Source organism: Hemiscyllium ocellatum, chromosome 15 (assembly GCF_020745735.1).
Source record: "Hemiscyllium ocellatum isolate sHemOce1 chromosome 15, sHemOce1.pat.X.cur, whole genome shotgun sequence".
Classification (NCBI taxonomy): Eukaryota; Metazoa; Chordata; class Chondrichthyes; order Orectolobiformes; family Hemiscylliidae; genus Hemiscyllium; species Hemiscyllium ocellatum.
The window spans coordinates 67,326,479-67,343,493 of record NC_083415.1 but is presented as its reverse complement, the minus strand read 5'-3'; the positions used below and the strand labels follow the sequence as shown (position 1 = coordinate 67,343,493).

General features: G+C 41.2%; 1 protein-coding gene across 8 annotated transcripts in view; it reads right to left on the bottom strand.

Moving 5' to 3' along the window:
* Positions 1–17,015, bottom strand: part of ralgapb (Ral GTPase activating protein non-catalytic subunit beta) — a 143,325-nt gene that overhangs the window by 8,090 nt on the left and 118,220 nt on the right. For all 8 annotated transcript variants that reach the window (XM_060836570.1, XM_060836572.1, XM_060836573.1 and 5 more), the window contains 6 exons: positions 12,993–13,158; positions 10,311–10,433; positions 7,891–8,027; positions 6,250–6,358; positions 5,733–5,811; positions 4,023–4,171 (listed from right to left, as the gene is read on the bottom strand). In XM_060836570.1, coding sequence (XP_060692553.1) covers positions 4,023–4,171; positions 5,733–5,811; positions 6,250–6,358; positions 7,891–8,027; positions 10,311–10,433; positions 12,993–13,158 — 763 coding nt within the window. The remainder of the gene's footprint in view (positions 1–4,022; positions 4,172–5,732; positions 5,812–6,249; positions 6,359–7,890; positions 8,028–10,310; positions 10,434–12,992; positions 13,159–17,015) is intronic.

The following is a 17,015-nucleotide window of genomic DNA, read 5'->3' as shown; positions in this document are numbered from 1 at the left end:
GTGACGAGACAGGTCAACAAAGGTCGAACAGTGGATGTAGTGTATATGGACTTCAGCAAGGCATTTGATAAGGTTCCCCATGGTAGGCTCATTCATAAAGTCAGGAGGTATGGGATACAGGGAGATCTGGCTGTCTGGATTCAGAATTGGCTGGATGACAGAAGGCAGAGAGTGGTTGTAGGTGGAAAGTATTCTGCCTGGAGGTCAGCGGTGAGCAGTGTGCTGCACGACTCTGCTCTTGGGCCTCTGCTCTTTGTAGTTTTTAATCAATGACTTGGTTGAGGAGGTTGAGGGGTGGGTTAGTAAATTTGCAGATGACACAAAGGTTGGAGGTACCGTTGATAGTATCGAGGGCTACTGCAGGCTGCAGTGTGACATAGACAGGATGCAGAGCTGGGCTGAGAAATGGCAGATGGAGTTTAACCTGGATAAATGCAAAGTGGTGCATTTTGGAAGGTCAAACTCGAATGCTGAATATAGGATTAAAGACAGGATTCTTGGCAGTGTGGAGGAACAGAGGGATTTTGGTGTTCAAGTACATAGATCCCACCAAAGTTGCCACCCAAGTGGATAGGGTTGTTAAGAAAGCATATAGTGGTTTGGCTTTCATTAACAGAGGGATCGAGTTTAAGAGCCATGAGGTTTTGCTGCAGCTCTACAAGTCCCTGGTGAGACCACACTTGGAATATTGTGTCCAGTTCTGGTCACCCTACGATAGGAAACATACAGAGGCTTTGGAGAGGGTGCAAAGAAGGTTTAGAACATAGAACAATACAGCGCAGAATAGGCCCTTCAGCCCTCGATTTTGCGCCGATCTGTGAACTATTCTCAGCTCGTCCCCCTACACTATCCCAAAATCATCCATGTGCTTATCTAAGGATTGTTTAAATCTTCCTAATGTGGCTGAGTTGACTACATTAGCAGGGAGGGTATTCCATGCCCTGACCACTCTCTGCGTAAAGAACATGCCTCTGACATCTGTCTTAAATCTATCACCCCGCAATTTGTAGTTATGCCCCCTTGTACAAGCTGACATCATATGGGAAAAAGACTCTCACTGTCTCCCCTATCTAATCCTCTGATCATCTTGTACCAGGATGCTGCCTGGACTGGAGGGCTCGTCTTATGAAAAGAGGTTGAATAAACTCAGACTTTTCTCTCTGAAGAGAAGGAGGGAGACCTGATCGAGGTATACAAGATAATGAAAGGCATGGAGAGAGTCAATAGCCAGAGAATTTTCCCCAGGGCAGGATTGACTGGCACGAGGGGTCATAGTTTGAAGATATTAGGAGAAAAGTGTAGAGGGGACGTCAGAGGTAGGTTCTTTCCGCAGAGAGTTGTGAATGCATGGAATGCGTTGCCAGCGACGGTGGTGGTGGAAGCAGAGTCATTAGAGACATTTTAGCGACTGCTGGACATGCACATGGATAGCAGTGAGTTGAGGGGTGTGTAAGTTATTTTATTTTAGGATTAATCCTTGGCATAACATTGTGGGCCGAAGGACCTGTCCTGTGCTGTACTGTTCTGTGTTCTAAAGCAGTTTCAAGTTACTTGTTTGTTTCTTCCAGTCATCTGCTCTATACCCAAAATACTGTACCAAGGGAAAGAGAAATTCATCGAAAGCTAATCTTAATACCAACCCTACTTATCACATCCAGCTGTCAACAAGACATGTTGTCGTGACAACATCCAGCTGTCCTAAATAAGTTTCAACTGCACTCTTCCCCAGAAACTGATTTCAGCTGTTGCTCACCATCTGTTCATCAGTGTGGCATCTGTCCCAAATCTCTCTTCTCCATACGGGAGCCCATGAACCTGTACATAGCTCTAGACTGACTCCTCTTTCGACGCTGTGGATATCCAGTCAAATCTATTGGTGATACACCACACTTCACCAACAGACCCCTTCCACACCACAAATCAGCTTTGGTGTTCAACTTTACAATCAGCCCAGAGGTCAGGCCCCCTCTCACCTTCACAACATGCACCAGCCGGGATAGTCAGTTTAGGGTCCTACTGACATTTACACTCACAGCAAGAGAGATAGGTTTCAGTGGACAGGCTTGGGATGAGAAGCAGTATTCAGGTAGACCATTTTCACCACAACAGAGTGCATTGCTACTATGGAAAAAATACTGAAAGAAATTGGGAATTTGGAGTCCTGCCCCCAAACCAGGGCATTTCACATATACATGGGGGCAGGGCTGGGAGAGGCAGTGCACGTGCAATTCCTGGAGGCAGCTGGCCACTTATACGATAAGCTGCTCCTACTGAAATCAGATTTGAGCATCCCAGGTGTCTGGAAGCTGAACCAAGTTAGAGCTGTTCTGATCTCAATGTATTTCTCTTGGATAGTCAAGGTTATACTTGGAGATTTAAAGTATCCCTGCAGAGGAGCTCAGGACACCTTTGGTAAAGCTTGGGATTCAGGAAATGCAAGCTTGTGCATAAACTGAAAACAGATCAAGCCTTCAAGGAACTGTCCAAAACTAAAGGGAGTAAGGGAAGTGTGCTACGTATTTCAGAGGGCCTGTTCATATAAGCCGTTAAAGCTTGCTAATGAGGTAGTAGATACGTTGGGGTTAATTTTCCAAGTTCCCTGTATTAAGAAAAAGTTCCATCGGATTGGAAGTAGCAAACATAACCCCTCCATTCAAAGGGAGAGGCAGGCAGGAGGCAGGAAACTATAAGTTAGTTTGAAGTCAGTTGTAGGGAAGGTTTTAGAATCGATGATTAGAGATTATCGCAAAAGTGAACATGGTTGGGGGGTGGGCTGTGCCTTCCTCCTGCCAAAAACTGATTTCTCTCAATTAGTGATTATTAGACACCACAAAGCATTGGTTAGTTTTACAGGTCAATAAGGACTGGTCATTTTTAGATAAAGTGCATTCTTCTTCCTTTAGCTACCCTCCCAGGCAGCGCATTCCAGACCCCCATCACCCTTCAGGTGAAAGGAAAATTCCTCAAGACTCATTTCGCACAGTTAAATTCCATTTGCCACTGATCTGCCCATTTGACCAACCCAACCCAAGACCTTCTTGCTGATTGTCAACAGCCAGCTAATCTTTGTGTCATCCACAAACTTATCAAACGCCTCTACATTCTCACCTACACCACTGGACACTGGCCTCCAGTCACACAAACTGAAATTTTTTGCTGAAATCCATATTAACCACACCAACTGCATTATCCTCATCTACTCACCTTGATGCAAGACCTCATCCCTCATTCTACTTCTATCATGGGTATTATTTCGAAAAATGACCTCTGTCTTAGCACCCTCACCATGACATCAGCTTCCAAAACGGAAACCCGATTTGAGAGTGGAACCACAGGGGACTCATCCTTCCAGCTGCCGGTGACCACCTATTGAAATGTGGCCTATCCAGTTCATTTTCTGGTTAATGGTAACACTCAGCATGTTGGTACTGGAGGATCTGTCGATGGTACCAACAGCTGAAAGTATATCAATGCAGTCTTTCGCAACCTAAGTTATATTACTTCTTAGATGGGATATTGTACAGTTGCAACACAGCTCATTATCTAAATGGAGATACCCACATCTAATGTGATTTACTGTGCTGTCCTGACAGAAGACGACCATCACAAAGGCCACACAAAGCAGTATCACACACAAAATTGGCAAGAAACTTGTTTTGGGATTTTATCTGCTGCCAATGACCACTGCATCTCCCTTTGGCCAATCTCAATGACATAAATGCAACCTAGGACTTTCTGCTTCATTGCACTGATCAAGTGAACCATGGTAAAGATGGGAAACATTGAGTGAGAGGCCATAAATGAATACTGCACCTGAGACTTGGGGACATTTTACCCTGGTGCTGCAACACTGATATTGTCAACATCTTTCTTATTTTTGTCAGGACACAAGTGAATGGGAATAACTCAAAGCAATTTGGGTTAAAGGTAGGAGCTGTTATATTTGTGTAGGCATAGAATCATTCACCTGAAGTCAAATCATAAAATAGAACATTTAATTCTCTGCCAATTGGTGCCCTTACCCAATGCCCGCCGACTCACTACCATACCATCGACCAATGGAATCACCATGCTGAACTTCCCTGTAGCCCCTTGAACTTTGATTCTGAAGAGACCAGTCTTCAGGGGGTGGATAAAAATGACTGGCACATCCTTGTCTGACGTGGTGGTCCTAAATAATGAGACCAGAGAAATATTAAATGCTTAGTTCAGTTTGCACAGATACACGCGGTCTCCAGAGACATAACTTACAGAAAAGATGGGTAGCCATAAAATCGTGTGTCAGGTCAGATTTTCTTTTTAATCATAAAATCCCTACAGTGTGGAAGCAGACCAGTCAGCTCATCAAGACCACACCAATGTCTCCAAAGAGTATCCCACCCAGACCCATTGTCCCCTACCCTGTCCTTATAACCCTGCATTTCCCATGGCTAATCCAACTAGTCTGCACATTCCTGTGTACTATGGGCAATTTCCTATAGCCAATCCACCTAAGCAACACATCTTTGGAATGTGGGAGGCACCTCTTGGGATTCAGGAAATGCAAGCTTGTGCATAAACTGAAAACATATAAAGCCTTCAAGGAACAGTCCAAAACTAAAGGGAGTAAGGAAAGTGTGCTACGTATTTCAGAGGGCCTGTTCATATAAGCCGTTAAAGCTTGCTAATGAGGTGGTAGATACGTTGGGGTTAATTTTCCAAGTTCCCTGTATTAAGAAAAAGTTCCATCGGATTGGAAGTAGCAAACATAACCCCTCCATAACTTCCTCCATCTGGAGGAAGCCTACACTGTATCAGGGAGAATATGCAAACGCCACAGAGACAGTTGCCCACGGGTGGAATGGAATCCAGGTCCCTGCCGCTGTGAGGCAACAGTGCTAACCACTGAGGTATTGAAAATGTGATTATAACTCCAGGCCCAGACCCCTCAAATTTCAGAGATGGGCATTGGTGAAATCAGTTAGTCTCAATCCTGAATACAAACATGCTTTTCATTCTCTGTTTCCAAAAGCAATGGTAATGCCTAAATGAACACTCACATTGCAACTGTTTTAGGCAAGGTACTTTTAGATAGTAGGGAGATCAAAATGTACATTAACACATGCAAAGAGGTCAAAGATTCAATCCAAACAAACAAATGGGCAACCAGAGTGGGAACAAAAAGCAGAAACACACCCAAAAATAGCTGTAAAATTAAGGTCTAGAAATCCTCTTAATGATTGTGCTTATGCAGGGCTGGGTTTTGGCGCAACATTTAATAGTGCACATACTGCCTTTGAGCTACAAATGTGATATAGCCAGCTTCCAGGAGTAGCAAAGGTAAGCCCCAAATAATATCCTCATGAAAAGCAAATAACCGTGAATGCTGGAGATTTGAAACAAAGGCAGTAATTGCTGGAGAAACGCAGCAGGTCTGGCAGTATCCATGGAGAGAAAATAGAGTCAATGTCCCGAATCCAAGGACAAATGGACCTGAAATGTTTACTCTGCTTTCTTTCTGCTGCCACGCATATGGAATTTCTCCAGCAATTTCTGTTTTAGTTTCTAATATCCGAATGACATTTCCAATACAAAGTAACAAACCCTTCATGACCTAGCACAGAGCGAGTGAAACTCCTGCTCAAAATCTGATTGAGAAAAAGGGTCTCAACTAGTCTGCAGAAAGAAAGGTATGTGTCAATTCTGTATCTTCTAATAAAGAAAAATCGAAGTTGAAGTGTTAAAGAAAGTACCTGAGAGAGGTGCTGCTATTTGTAGTGGTCTCTACTCCAGTGTTGATCTCTGGTAGAAGATCATGCAGAGGAAAATTCTCTAGAAAAAGATAACTAAATATTAGACATGTTAAACCATATCAGAAAAGACTTTGGGTAATGCTGTAAAGTGCGTGACGAAATCTGAAGTTGACAGGACTTGGCACACACATTATTTAACAGGAAGTGAGAATATGAGAATCTACAAGAACATAACAACAGAGATCAAGCCTACTTTGATCTTTGTTGATTTTCTCCCTCAAATTCACTATCCTGGTTGCTTCATATTTCCTTCAATTCCACAAGACATAACACAGGACTGGTCAGATACCCACACTAGAATTTTGCTGTGAAGTGAAGATTAAGCACTTTCCTTTCATAGTGAAATTTAAAATATCTTTTCCTGAGTACAACCCAAGTGAATCAAAACAGTATAACCAAAAAGGGACCAGTGATACAAAGCAGTACTTGGTAATGCAGCTTCTCAGATATACCATACCTATGTCATCAAAGCGTTCCACCCACACAACAATGACCTTTGTTTCAGGACCCAGTGGAGGGACAGTACGCCCAAGTGGCAACCGCTTCGATTTCTGTGTGGGACTCAGCTTTAGAAGGAAAAAAATAACATCAGTAACATGAGTGGCCTCTTTAATGATTCACAGTAAAACTAAAATGGTATTTATATATCCTATTCTTCAGATCGTGTGGGACTTGCAAAGTACTTTACATTCAAATAAACTGCTCTTCAAGCAAAGTCACTGCATAATATAAATAAAACAATGTCAGCTTGTACAAGGGGTGATAGATTTAAGACAGATGTAAGAGGCAGGTTCTTTACTCAGAGAGTGGTAAGGGTGTGGAATGCCCTGCCTGCCAATGTAGTTAACTCAGCCACATTAGGGAGATTTAAACAATCTTTGAATGAGCACATAGATGATGATGGGATAGTGTAGGGGGATGACTTTAGATTAGTTCACAGGTTGGAGCAACATCGAGGGCCGAAGGGCCTGTTCTGTGCTGTATCGTTCTAACATAGCAACATATCTGCATGGGGAAGCGACGGCTAGTGATATGATCATTGGACTGTTAATTCAGAAACCCAGGTGACACCCTGGATTCAAATCCAAGCACAGGAGATGGTGGAAGTTGAATTCATTAAAAATCTGGAATTAAGAGTCTGATGACGACCATGAATCCATTGTCAATTGTCAGGGGTAAAAAAAAAACCATCTGTTTCACTAATGTCCTTTAGGGAAGGAATCTGCCATCCTTACCTGGTCTGGTCTACACGAGACTCCCAACCCATAGCAATGCGGTTAACTCTTAGGAATGGACAATAAGTGCTGGCCTAGCTAGCGATACTCTCGTCCCATGAATGAATTAAAAAAATACAGATTATGATCCCAGGAATATTTGAGAAGAGTTTGAGGCAGTAGCTTTTAGTGACGTCGACTGGATATATATATTGCCCAATGCACTGGGGAAGACATGATCCATTCTTCTATGCAGAATTCCTTGGGATATTTTAGATCCACTTTCGAATACAACTGAAATATACTACCAATGACTGTGCAGCACATCCTCTGCCCTGCACCTGGAGTATCAGCATTTAAACCCAGAACATTGATTCGAGAGAGAGTGGTCACACTGACTCATGATGACAATTATTTTGAGGAGTGGGGACTGCCAGTATACAAGAAAAGATGGCACTAATAGATCTTACAAACATCTAGGAGTTAAATGGCCAATTTTCAGTGGCCTTAATTCAGGAACAAATATTAGCCAGGTTACATAGAGAAGTCTCTTATGAACAGCATTGTAAAATCTTTAATCTTAAAATTAGGAGGAAGGAATCACACATTTCAGTCGAACATCTCACCTGAATAAAGCCATAACATACATCATTTCTTAATTAGGAAAGTGGAGATAAATAAGATGAATGATCAAGAAGTCCTGCTAACGTAATGGAGTGACTATGCTTTATTTGTTTTTGGTGGTGGTGGGTGAGAGAGAAGAGATTGGGATGGATGTTCATACGAGTACACACCCTTATACATTTAAATACAAATCTGAAACCATCTTCTCAATTACTTTAAGAATAAACATGCAACCTTGTGTTATATTGAGAGAATCTTACCCTTTGTGAGTTGCTAAGGTTTTCAGAATGGTTTGGGAAGAGCTCCAAGGTTAATGGGGCTTGTTTCAGGAGGCTTGGCAATAAGTCCATCTGTGTCTCTGCTTCTTGGAATGTGAGACCACTTTCTGAGGAGTCAGCTACAAATGTAATAAACAGAAATGAATGTTTTTCTGCAAAACTGAAGGACTGGAAATTATGGATTCAAATGATTGCACTATGATAACCAGTGCCCTGATATTAATTTACAAATTAAAGATTGTGTTAAATAAACATTTAACAATTACATGAATATTTAACTTGAATTCCAAATGAAATGCATTGCTTTCCAGGGAGCATCTTGATCCAAACCAATTCTTATACAATTCTGTCTCTCAACAGAGGTTTACTTCAATTGAGAGGATTTGCCTTTACAAATAATGGAGTCCCCTAATAGTTCAGAATGGGCACCTGATTTTTACAAACCACAGGCTGTGCAGACTCAATCTTAATTAGGAAAGTGGAGGGGGGGAGAGGGTAAAAAATACATAGCAAAGTCATGGATATTTAGCTTTTCTGAAAAAAACACATTAGAGTACAGTTAAAGATGTTGAGAAGACATCTTATTCTAATCAATTAAAATTGAAACCGAGATCTAGATCATTTATCTACAAATCAGGAAAAGCAAGGGCTCCTCCATGGCAAACCAACTTCCAGTCCAAAAAATATTCACTAATCATTACTGTTTCCAATCTCTCAGGCAATTCTATATTCATGTTGCTACTGTCCCTTTTATTCCATGAGCTATAACTCCCTTCACATGTCTATTGTGTGGCATTATATTAAAAGCCTTTTGGGAGTCCTTGTGCATGACATCAACAGATGGACCTTCATCATCCCACTCTGTGCCTTTTCAAAAAACTCCAGGAAATTAGTTGAATACAATTTACCCTCAATAAACCCATGGCTGACTCTTCTGTATCAATCAACATTTTTTTATATGACTATTAATTCTATCCTGGATAACTGTTCATAGGAGCTTCCCCAACACTGAAGTTAAACTGAGTGCTCGGTAATTTCCAGATCAATCTTTACAAACTTTTTTTAAAAGGGGTGTAATGTTTTAAATCTCCAATCTTTTGCCATCACCCAAGACCAGTGAAGAGAAAAATAATTGCTCGTGTCCCTGCAATTTCTACTCCTCAGATACATCTTATCAGACCCTGTCTCCTTATCAACACTGAAATTTGATAGCTTATCCAATACCACTTCCTTATTAATTCTGAATGTTTCCAGCGATAGAGCCTCTTCCTCAGTCATCATGGTCTGGATAGCATTTGCGTTATAAGTAAAGGCAGATGTAAGGCTTTTGTTTAACATCTCAGCAGTGCTTCTTGCCTCCAATTTTAAATGTCCTTTTGGTCCTTACTCCTCCTTTCACCATCTTTTACTACAGAGGTACCTCTATTATTCGGCATTTGATTATCTAACTATTGGATTATTCAGCAGGATTATGAGGTCCCAATGCTTGGCTAAACAATGTTATCCAGCATTCGATTATCCAGAATTTGATTCAACGAATGAAATACTCCCTGCCTGCGTCCTTTGGGTAATCGATGTTCCTCTGTACTTGTGTTTATTGTGTACTTTGGGATTTCCTTTTGTGTTAGTGGCCAGTCTGTTTTCATAATCCCTCTTTGCTTGTCTTATTTGATTTTTCACCTCTTTTCTGAATCTTCTGCATTAGGCTTGTTTCTTACTTTTATTTATTTCTTGACACCTTTCATTAATACTTTTCTTTTAACTTAATTTCTATCTTCTTGGTAATGTAGGGAGTTCTGGATTTGTTTATCTTTCTTTTGCCTTTTGCTGAAATATAACTCAACTGTGTCCAAACCATCTCCAGTTTGAAGTAGCCTGTTGTTCAGTTCCTGTCTTTCCTGCTAACCTTTGGTTGCAGTCTCTCTGGCCCAACTCCGCGTTTGCTCTAATGAAGTCAGTGCTCCACCAATTCATTCTTCCTTCTTTGGTTTAATGAAAGCCATTTCAAAACCTCACAATACAATGATCTCTGTCCCCGATCCCACCTTTTTCCATCAGCTGAAATTGTGGTTGCATCAACAACATAAGAGCTGCCAATAAAAGCAAAATATTATGATGCTGGAATGAGAGCTAGCTACCTGATGAAGGAGCAGTGCTCTGAAAGTTTGTACTTCCAAATAAACTTGTTGGACTATACCTGGTGTTGAGAGTTTTAACTTCATTAATCTGGACATACAACTGAAAACAGAAATCTCTGTGGAAGCACACTGCATATTGCAAGATTCCTTTGCTATGGCTTACAGAGATACTATATGAGAAAGCATAAAGCAGTGTGATAGAAGAGCAAACTAAACACACAGTAGTGTTAGGATGAGAAAGGGTTTTCCCGATTTGTGACTTACTGGATGACTCCATGAAAGAGGGAACGACAAAGGCAATTTCAGTCAAGGCATCAGCATAATACAGGGCTCTCTTCTCTCCATTAAAAATACCTCCTCCAGTGTCTGCTGGTGCCACGGTTTCCTCTGCAAGTGAAAGAATGAAAAAGGTCAGGAGGATCATGGAAGACCTGCTCAAAATAACTGGTATGGCTAAACTAGTATTTCAGGAACAGGAGTACAGCAAGTAGCTCATCAAGCCTATTCGAGATCACAACTGATCTGTAACTTAACTCCACATATCCACTAAATAAAAACTGAAAGAACTACGGATGCTGGAAATCAAAAACAAAAATTACTGGAAAAGCTCAGCAGGTCTGGCAGCATCTGTACAGAGAAATCAGAGTTAATATTCTAGGTCCAGTGACCCTTCCTCACAACTAAGCCGTTTTGACTTTTCTTTGGAACAGTTATATCAGACTGGAAACCTAATTCTGTTTCTGTCTTCACAGATGCCACCAGACCTGATTTTCTCTAAATTGTAGTTTACATTCCAGCATCATAATATTTTGCTTTTATTAGCAGCCCTTATGTTGTTGATGCTACCACAATTTCAGTTGATGGAGAAGTGCATATGACTGATCCAGTAAGAAACAGGGATGGTGTGACTTGTGAGAGAATTGGGACAGTTTGTTAGGTCAGATATCCATTATCCGTACAACTGAAAACCAAAAAAAAACCATTTTTGGAATGGATCTGTAAACAGGCTAAGTTTGGGCCCGTTGAAAAAAAACTTTGCTTAACCCACACAGGCCTACTAACCCAAATGCCCAAACGTTTTGTCCACAGGACGGTTTGGGTCCTTTGAGGAAAAAACATTGCTTTTAGGTTTCAGTGAAGCTATTTTCCAATGGACCCAAATGAACTATAATGGGCCCAAAAATATCCTTTACCCAAAAGGGTGGCACGGTGGCACAGTGGTTAGCACTGCTGCCTCACAGCGCCTGAGACCCGGGTTCAATTCCCGACTCAGGCGACTGACTGTGTGGATTTTGCACGTTCTCCCCGTGTCTGCGTGGGTTTCCTCCGGGTGCTCCGGTTTCCTCCCACAGTCCAAAGATGTGCGGGTCAGGCGAATTGGCCATGCTAAATTGCCCATAGCATTAGATAATGGGGTAAATGTAGGGGTATGGGTGGGTTGCGCTTCGGCGGGTCGGTGTGGACTTGTTGGGCCGAAGGGCCTGTTTCCACACTAAGTAATCTAATCTAATTTAATTTTAATCTAAAAACCAGTTAGTCCTGAGGTTTTCAGATGAAGGTTTTCTGAACTGTAAAGGCTGAACTTGTATTCTCCCTTTAGGAGATTATGGGGTGATTCAATTGAGGTATATAAGCAGATGAGCATGTTTCTCCATCTACACCTTCAAAGAGTATTTCAGCTGTTGACAAATCCATAGCAAGGGAGTATAACATTACAACCGAAAGTAGGCTCTTCACAGGTAATATTGGGAAGCACTTCTTCATACAAATGGTAGTGAAAACCTGGAACTCACTACACCAAAAACAGTGGGCACCAAATTAAAATTTATCAATAGGTCCAGCAGTTTCTGCAGATAGAAAAGGTTCAACGCTTTGGGTCCAGAACTGCCAGTTCTGAGGAAGGGTCACTGGATGCTAAAATGTTAACACTGCTTTCTCTCCACAGATGCTGCCAGCTCTGTTGAGGTTTTCCAGCAATTTCTGCTTTTGTTTCTCATTTCCAACATCTGCAGTCCTGTAATTTTTTAAAAAAATTATCAATCTCAGTTTTGAGATGTTTATTAGGTAAGCATAATAAGGCTTACAGAACTAAGAATGATCAGTGGAATTAAGATACAGATCAGGCACAAGTTTACTGATCAGTTTGAGGCGCTGCAAGGCCTCCTATTCCCATTCTCAGTGGGTGAAAGGAGAATCCGGAATAACTTGGAATGACAACGGATGATTACTGAACATGTAAAAGAAACATTAAAAAGTATTCAGAAATGAGAAGGGGAAAAGGTCTAAATGGAGATCCTTTGGGAGTCAGTAGGGGGACTGCAGAATGAATGGCCTACAGTTGCAAATAGCAGAACAAATCTAGTTATTGATCCCAACATTCTTTGCAGAACTGCCTTTCACAAAATACAATCTACATTTCAAAATGGTCCCTTGTAATTGAACACCTTTGTAAAACTTTTTGAAGTATATTAATTGTTTTCTTTATTCATTCACGGGATGAGGGCGTTGCTGGCTGGGCAGCATTTATTGCCCATCCCTAATTGTCCAGAGGAAAGGTAGGAGTCATACGTAGGTCAGACCAGGTAAGGATGGCAGTCTCCTTCCCTAAAATGACATTAGTGAACTGGATGGGTTTTTCCCCAATCATCGGCAATGGATTCGTGGTCTCATTAGATTCTTAATTCCAGATGTTTATTGAATTCAAATTCTACCATCTGTCATGATTGGATTTGAACCCAGGTCTCCAGATGTTATCTGGGTTTCTGGATTAACAGTCCAGCGGTAATCCCCCCAGATCATCACCTTCCCATTAATCTGGTATGTCATCATATGGTACAAAATTAGCTTTTACAGGTGTTCACTGACAAAAGGTAATTTCCAGATTTCAGCATTTATATTGCTAGATTTCCCGAAATTGTGGATATTCTGGTCACCTTGACAACACACCTTGTTCTTTCCCCTCACTGCCATTGCATGCATTAATTAGCCAGCTGGTTGACACGTGTCCTGTCCAGCCCGGATGCTTTCCAACATCCACTGGCCATCCCAACGAAAGGAGAAATTCCAAGAAATTAGACTGCACATTACTGGAGGATTCCACATTCTTCAGAATCTGAAAAGCAATTAGAAAGTGTTTAAGATGGGGGTGAGGAGGAATTTCTTTTCTGGGGGTCATGAATTTTTGGAATTTTCTGCTCGAGAGACATGCGGTGACGGAGTCATTGAATATATGCAAGGCTGAGATGGGTAGAATTTTAAACAAAAGTGAGTCAAGATTTATTAGAAACTGGTAAGAACATAGAGTTGAGGCCAAGAACAGATCAGCCATAATCCTAGTGAATCCTGAACAGGCTCAAGGGGCTCAATGGCTTCCTTCTGTTCCAAATTCTCATGCTTATATTCTTATTCACGTTAAAGTAATTTCCATTTCATTGCAATAACTTTTAAGATCAAATTACAACATTTTACTGTGCTCATTCATATTAGGTGGAATACAAGGTTAAGATCATCAAATGGCACATATGACTCAGCTCCCATGACACACTCATCTAAGTTGCTTCGTTATACATGTTTAATACATTATGAAGGTTCAGAGTTTAATTATATTCATCAGTCTGGTTACTGGCTGAAGAGATTTGCTGAAATGCACAGCAATATGTCAAACATTACTTTTACAAGTTTTACAAAGTTCAATGTGGTTTCATCTGTGCTATTTAATTTTCAGCAAGGACAGTTTACCAGCCTACATTAGTATTTTCATATGCACCAAGCTTTGTGTATAAATATCTTTATAGGACAATTGCCTGTTAATTGTAGTTTGGGTGCATGGTAAATTGTAGGTTAAAGAAAGAAATTGGTAACTGTGAACTTTAAATCACAAACTGGCTACTCATCTCAATCACTATTTGTAATTTACAAAATATTTTCATGCTGAACAAGTCAAAGAGCAAAGGTAGTCACATCAACTAGATTAATCAGATATTTCAAGACTCAACTGCTCTGCCTAGAAACTAATTATTCTTTTAGCCTAATTTGGGAAGTTTATCACAAACAGCCCTGCTGAATAAGAACAAGAATGCTCACCACAATTTTTAGTTCACAAGGCATTACTGTAAATGAATCAGACAGATAAATTGTTAGCGAGTTTTGAGAAGATTTGTAGCTCAGGTTGAGGTTCTGGATGTAGGTTTGCTCACTGAGCTGGAAGATTCTGTTTCAGATGTATCACCACCATACTAGGTAACATCATCAGTGAGCCTCCGGATGAAGTACTGGTGGTATGGCCCAGTACTTACTTACATGTTTAGGTTTCCTTGGGTTGGTGACATCATTTCCTGGGGCGATGTCATTTCCTGTTCTTTTTCTCAGTGTGGTAAATGGGATCCAAGTCTGTGTGTTTGTTGATAGAGTTCCAGGTGGAATGCCATGCTTCTAAGAATTGTGTGTCTTTCTATTTGGCTTGTCCAAGGTGGCTATGTTGTCCCAGTCGAAGTGGTGTCCTTCCTCATCCATATTTAAAGTTACCAGTGAGAGTGGGTTATGTCGTTTTGTGGCTAGGTGATATTCATGTATCCTGGTGGCTAGTTTTCTGCCTGTTTGTCCAATGTAGTGCTTGTTACAGTTCTTGATTAGAGTGGTGCTGGAAAAGCACAGCAGTTCAGGCAGCATTCGAGGAGCAGTTTCCAGCATCTGCAGTCATTGTTTTTACCTTGTTACAGTTCTTGCAAGGTATTTTGTAAATGACATTAGTTTTGCTTGCTGTCTGTATGGGGTCTTTCAAGTTCATTAGCTGCTGTTTTAGTGTGTTGGTGGGTTTATGGGTTACCCTGATGCCAAGGGGTCTGAGTAGTCTGGCAGTCATTTCCGAGATGTCTTTGATGCAACAGAGAATGGTTAGGGTTTCTGGACAGGTTTTGTCTGCTTGTTTGGGTTTGTTGCTCAGAAATCGGCAGACTGTGCTCGTTGGGTACCCGTTCTTTTTGAATACACTGTATAAGTGATTTTCTTCTGCTTTTCGTAGTTCCTCTGTGCTGCAGTGTGTGGTGGCTCATTGAAATAATATTCTGATGCAGCTTAGTTTGTGGGTGTTGGGATGATTGCTTCAGTAATTCAGTACTTGGTCTGTACGTGTTGTTTTCCTGTAGACGCTGGTTTGAAGTTCCCCATTGGCTGTTCGCTCTACTGCGACATCTAGGAATGGCAGTTTGTTGTTGCTTTCCTCCTCTTTAGTAAATTTTATGCCAGCAAGGGCATTATTGATTTCTTGAACGTCTCCTCTGATTTGTTTTGTTTAGTGATGACAAAGGTGTCATCCACATAGTGGACCCAAAGTTTGGGTTGGATGGTTGGCAGAGCTGTTTGTTCAAGTCTCTGCATTACTGCCTCTGCTAAGAACCCTGATAACGGAGACCCTCCCCATGGGTGTTCCGTTGGTTTGTCTCCAGGTTTTGTTGTTGAAGGTGAAGTGGGTGGTAAGGCATAGGTCCACTAGCTTGACAATACTGTCCTTGCTGAAGAAGTTGGTGGTGTTTGGTGTATGTGTCTTTAGGTCTTCTAACAGTGTAGTTATTGTTTCCTTGGTCAGGTTAATGTTGATGGATGTAATCAGGACTGTTACATCAAAGGAAACCATTATTTCATCCTCTTCTATCTTGGTATCTTTGATGGTCTTCAGGAATTCTTGGTTGGAGTGGATGAAGTGGCGTGGTCTTCTACTAAGTGTTTTAGTTTTTGGTGTAGCTCCTTGGCTAATCTCTAAGTTGGTGTTCCAGGTAGCGAGACTACTGGTCTGAGGGGTGTTTCTGGTTTGTGAATTTTGGGTAATCCATAGAAGTGTGGTATGTTGGATCTGTCTGGTTTCATTTTTTGGAAGTTGGTTTTGTTTATTTCTCCAGATTTCTGAAGTTATTTGAGTAGGGTTGTGATTCGGTTGTCTATTTCTGGGGTCGGGTCTATCGCCACTTGTTGGTAAGTGCTGGTATCAGTAAGTAGTGCATTCGCTTTTTCAATGTAGTCTCTTTGATTTAAAATGACTATCAAGTGTCCTTTGTATGCAGCTAGGATAACAATGTTTTTATTTTTCTTTAGTCCTTATAGTGCTTTCCTTTCTTATGTATTGAGTGTGTTTGTTTCTTTCCTTTTCCCTGCTTAATGTTGGTGCAACTGTCTGTCTGATGGTTTGCTGGGTTTCTTCTGCAAGTTCATTGTCTTTTAGTGCTATTTCTAATGCTGCTAAGTAGTCTTTCTTGACCGCATCCCAGAAGTTATAATTTAATCTTCTTACCAGGTCGGTTTATTCAGTGTCTGTTCAGGGTCGGTCAGATAAGTTTTTTATCCATGCTTCTGTGTTGTCTGTGTTATTATTTTGTGTAAGTTTGTCTAGTATTTTTCTGCAGGTCTAGTTTTTTTCTCATTTTCTGAGTCGCTGTCTAATGTCTATGGCTTGTTGTACTGTGCCTGTCCATTCATGGTCTGCTGCATTAGCGAGTAAAGTTTTTTGGTGGGAAATTTCCCGGCCAAACAGAGACACACGTGAGAATTCCTAGAAGTATGGCATTCTAACCAGAACTCTATCAACAAACACACGGACTTGGATCCCATTTACCACTCCCTGAGAAAAAAAGAACAGGGAATGACATCACCACAGGAAATGGCATTACCAACCCAAGGAAACCTAAACATAAATAAAACGTGGGCCATACCACTAGTGCTTCATCCGGAGGCTCACTGATGATGTTACCTAGTATGGTGATGAAATGTCTGAAACCAAACCTTCCAGCTTAGCAAGCAAACTTACATCCAGGTTAAACCATTCGCCTCAGCTTTTAAACATTAGCCACTTCCTTCAGCCTCAGGATTGTTTTGCCTGCACTCTTTCTTCAACAATTTCTGCCACCCTCAACATGAGCCATGACTTCTCCCGTTTCACTGAAAGATTAGGCAGCCGTACACCTATTACAAACAGAATTA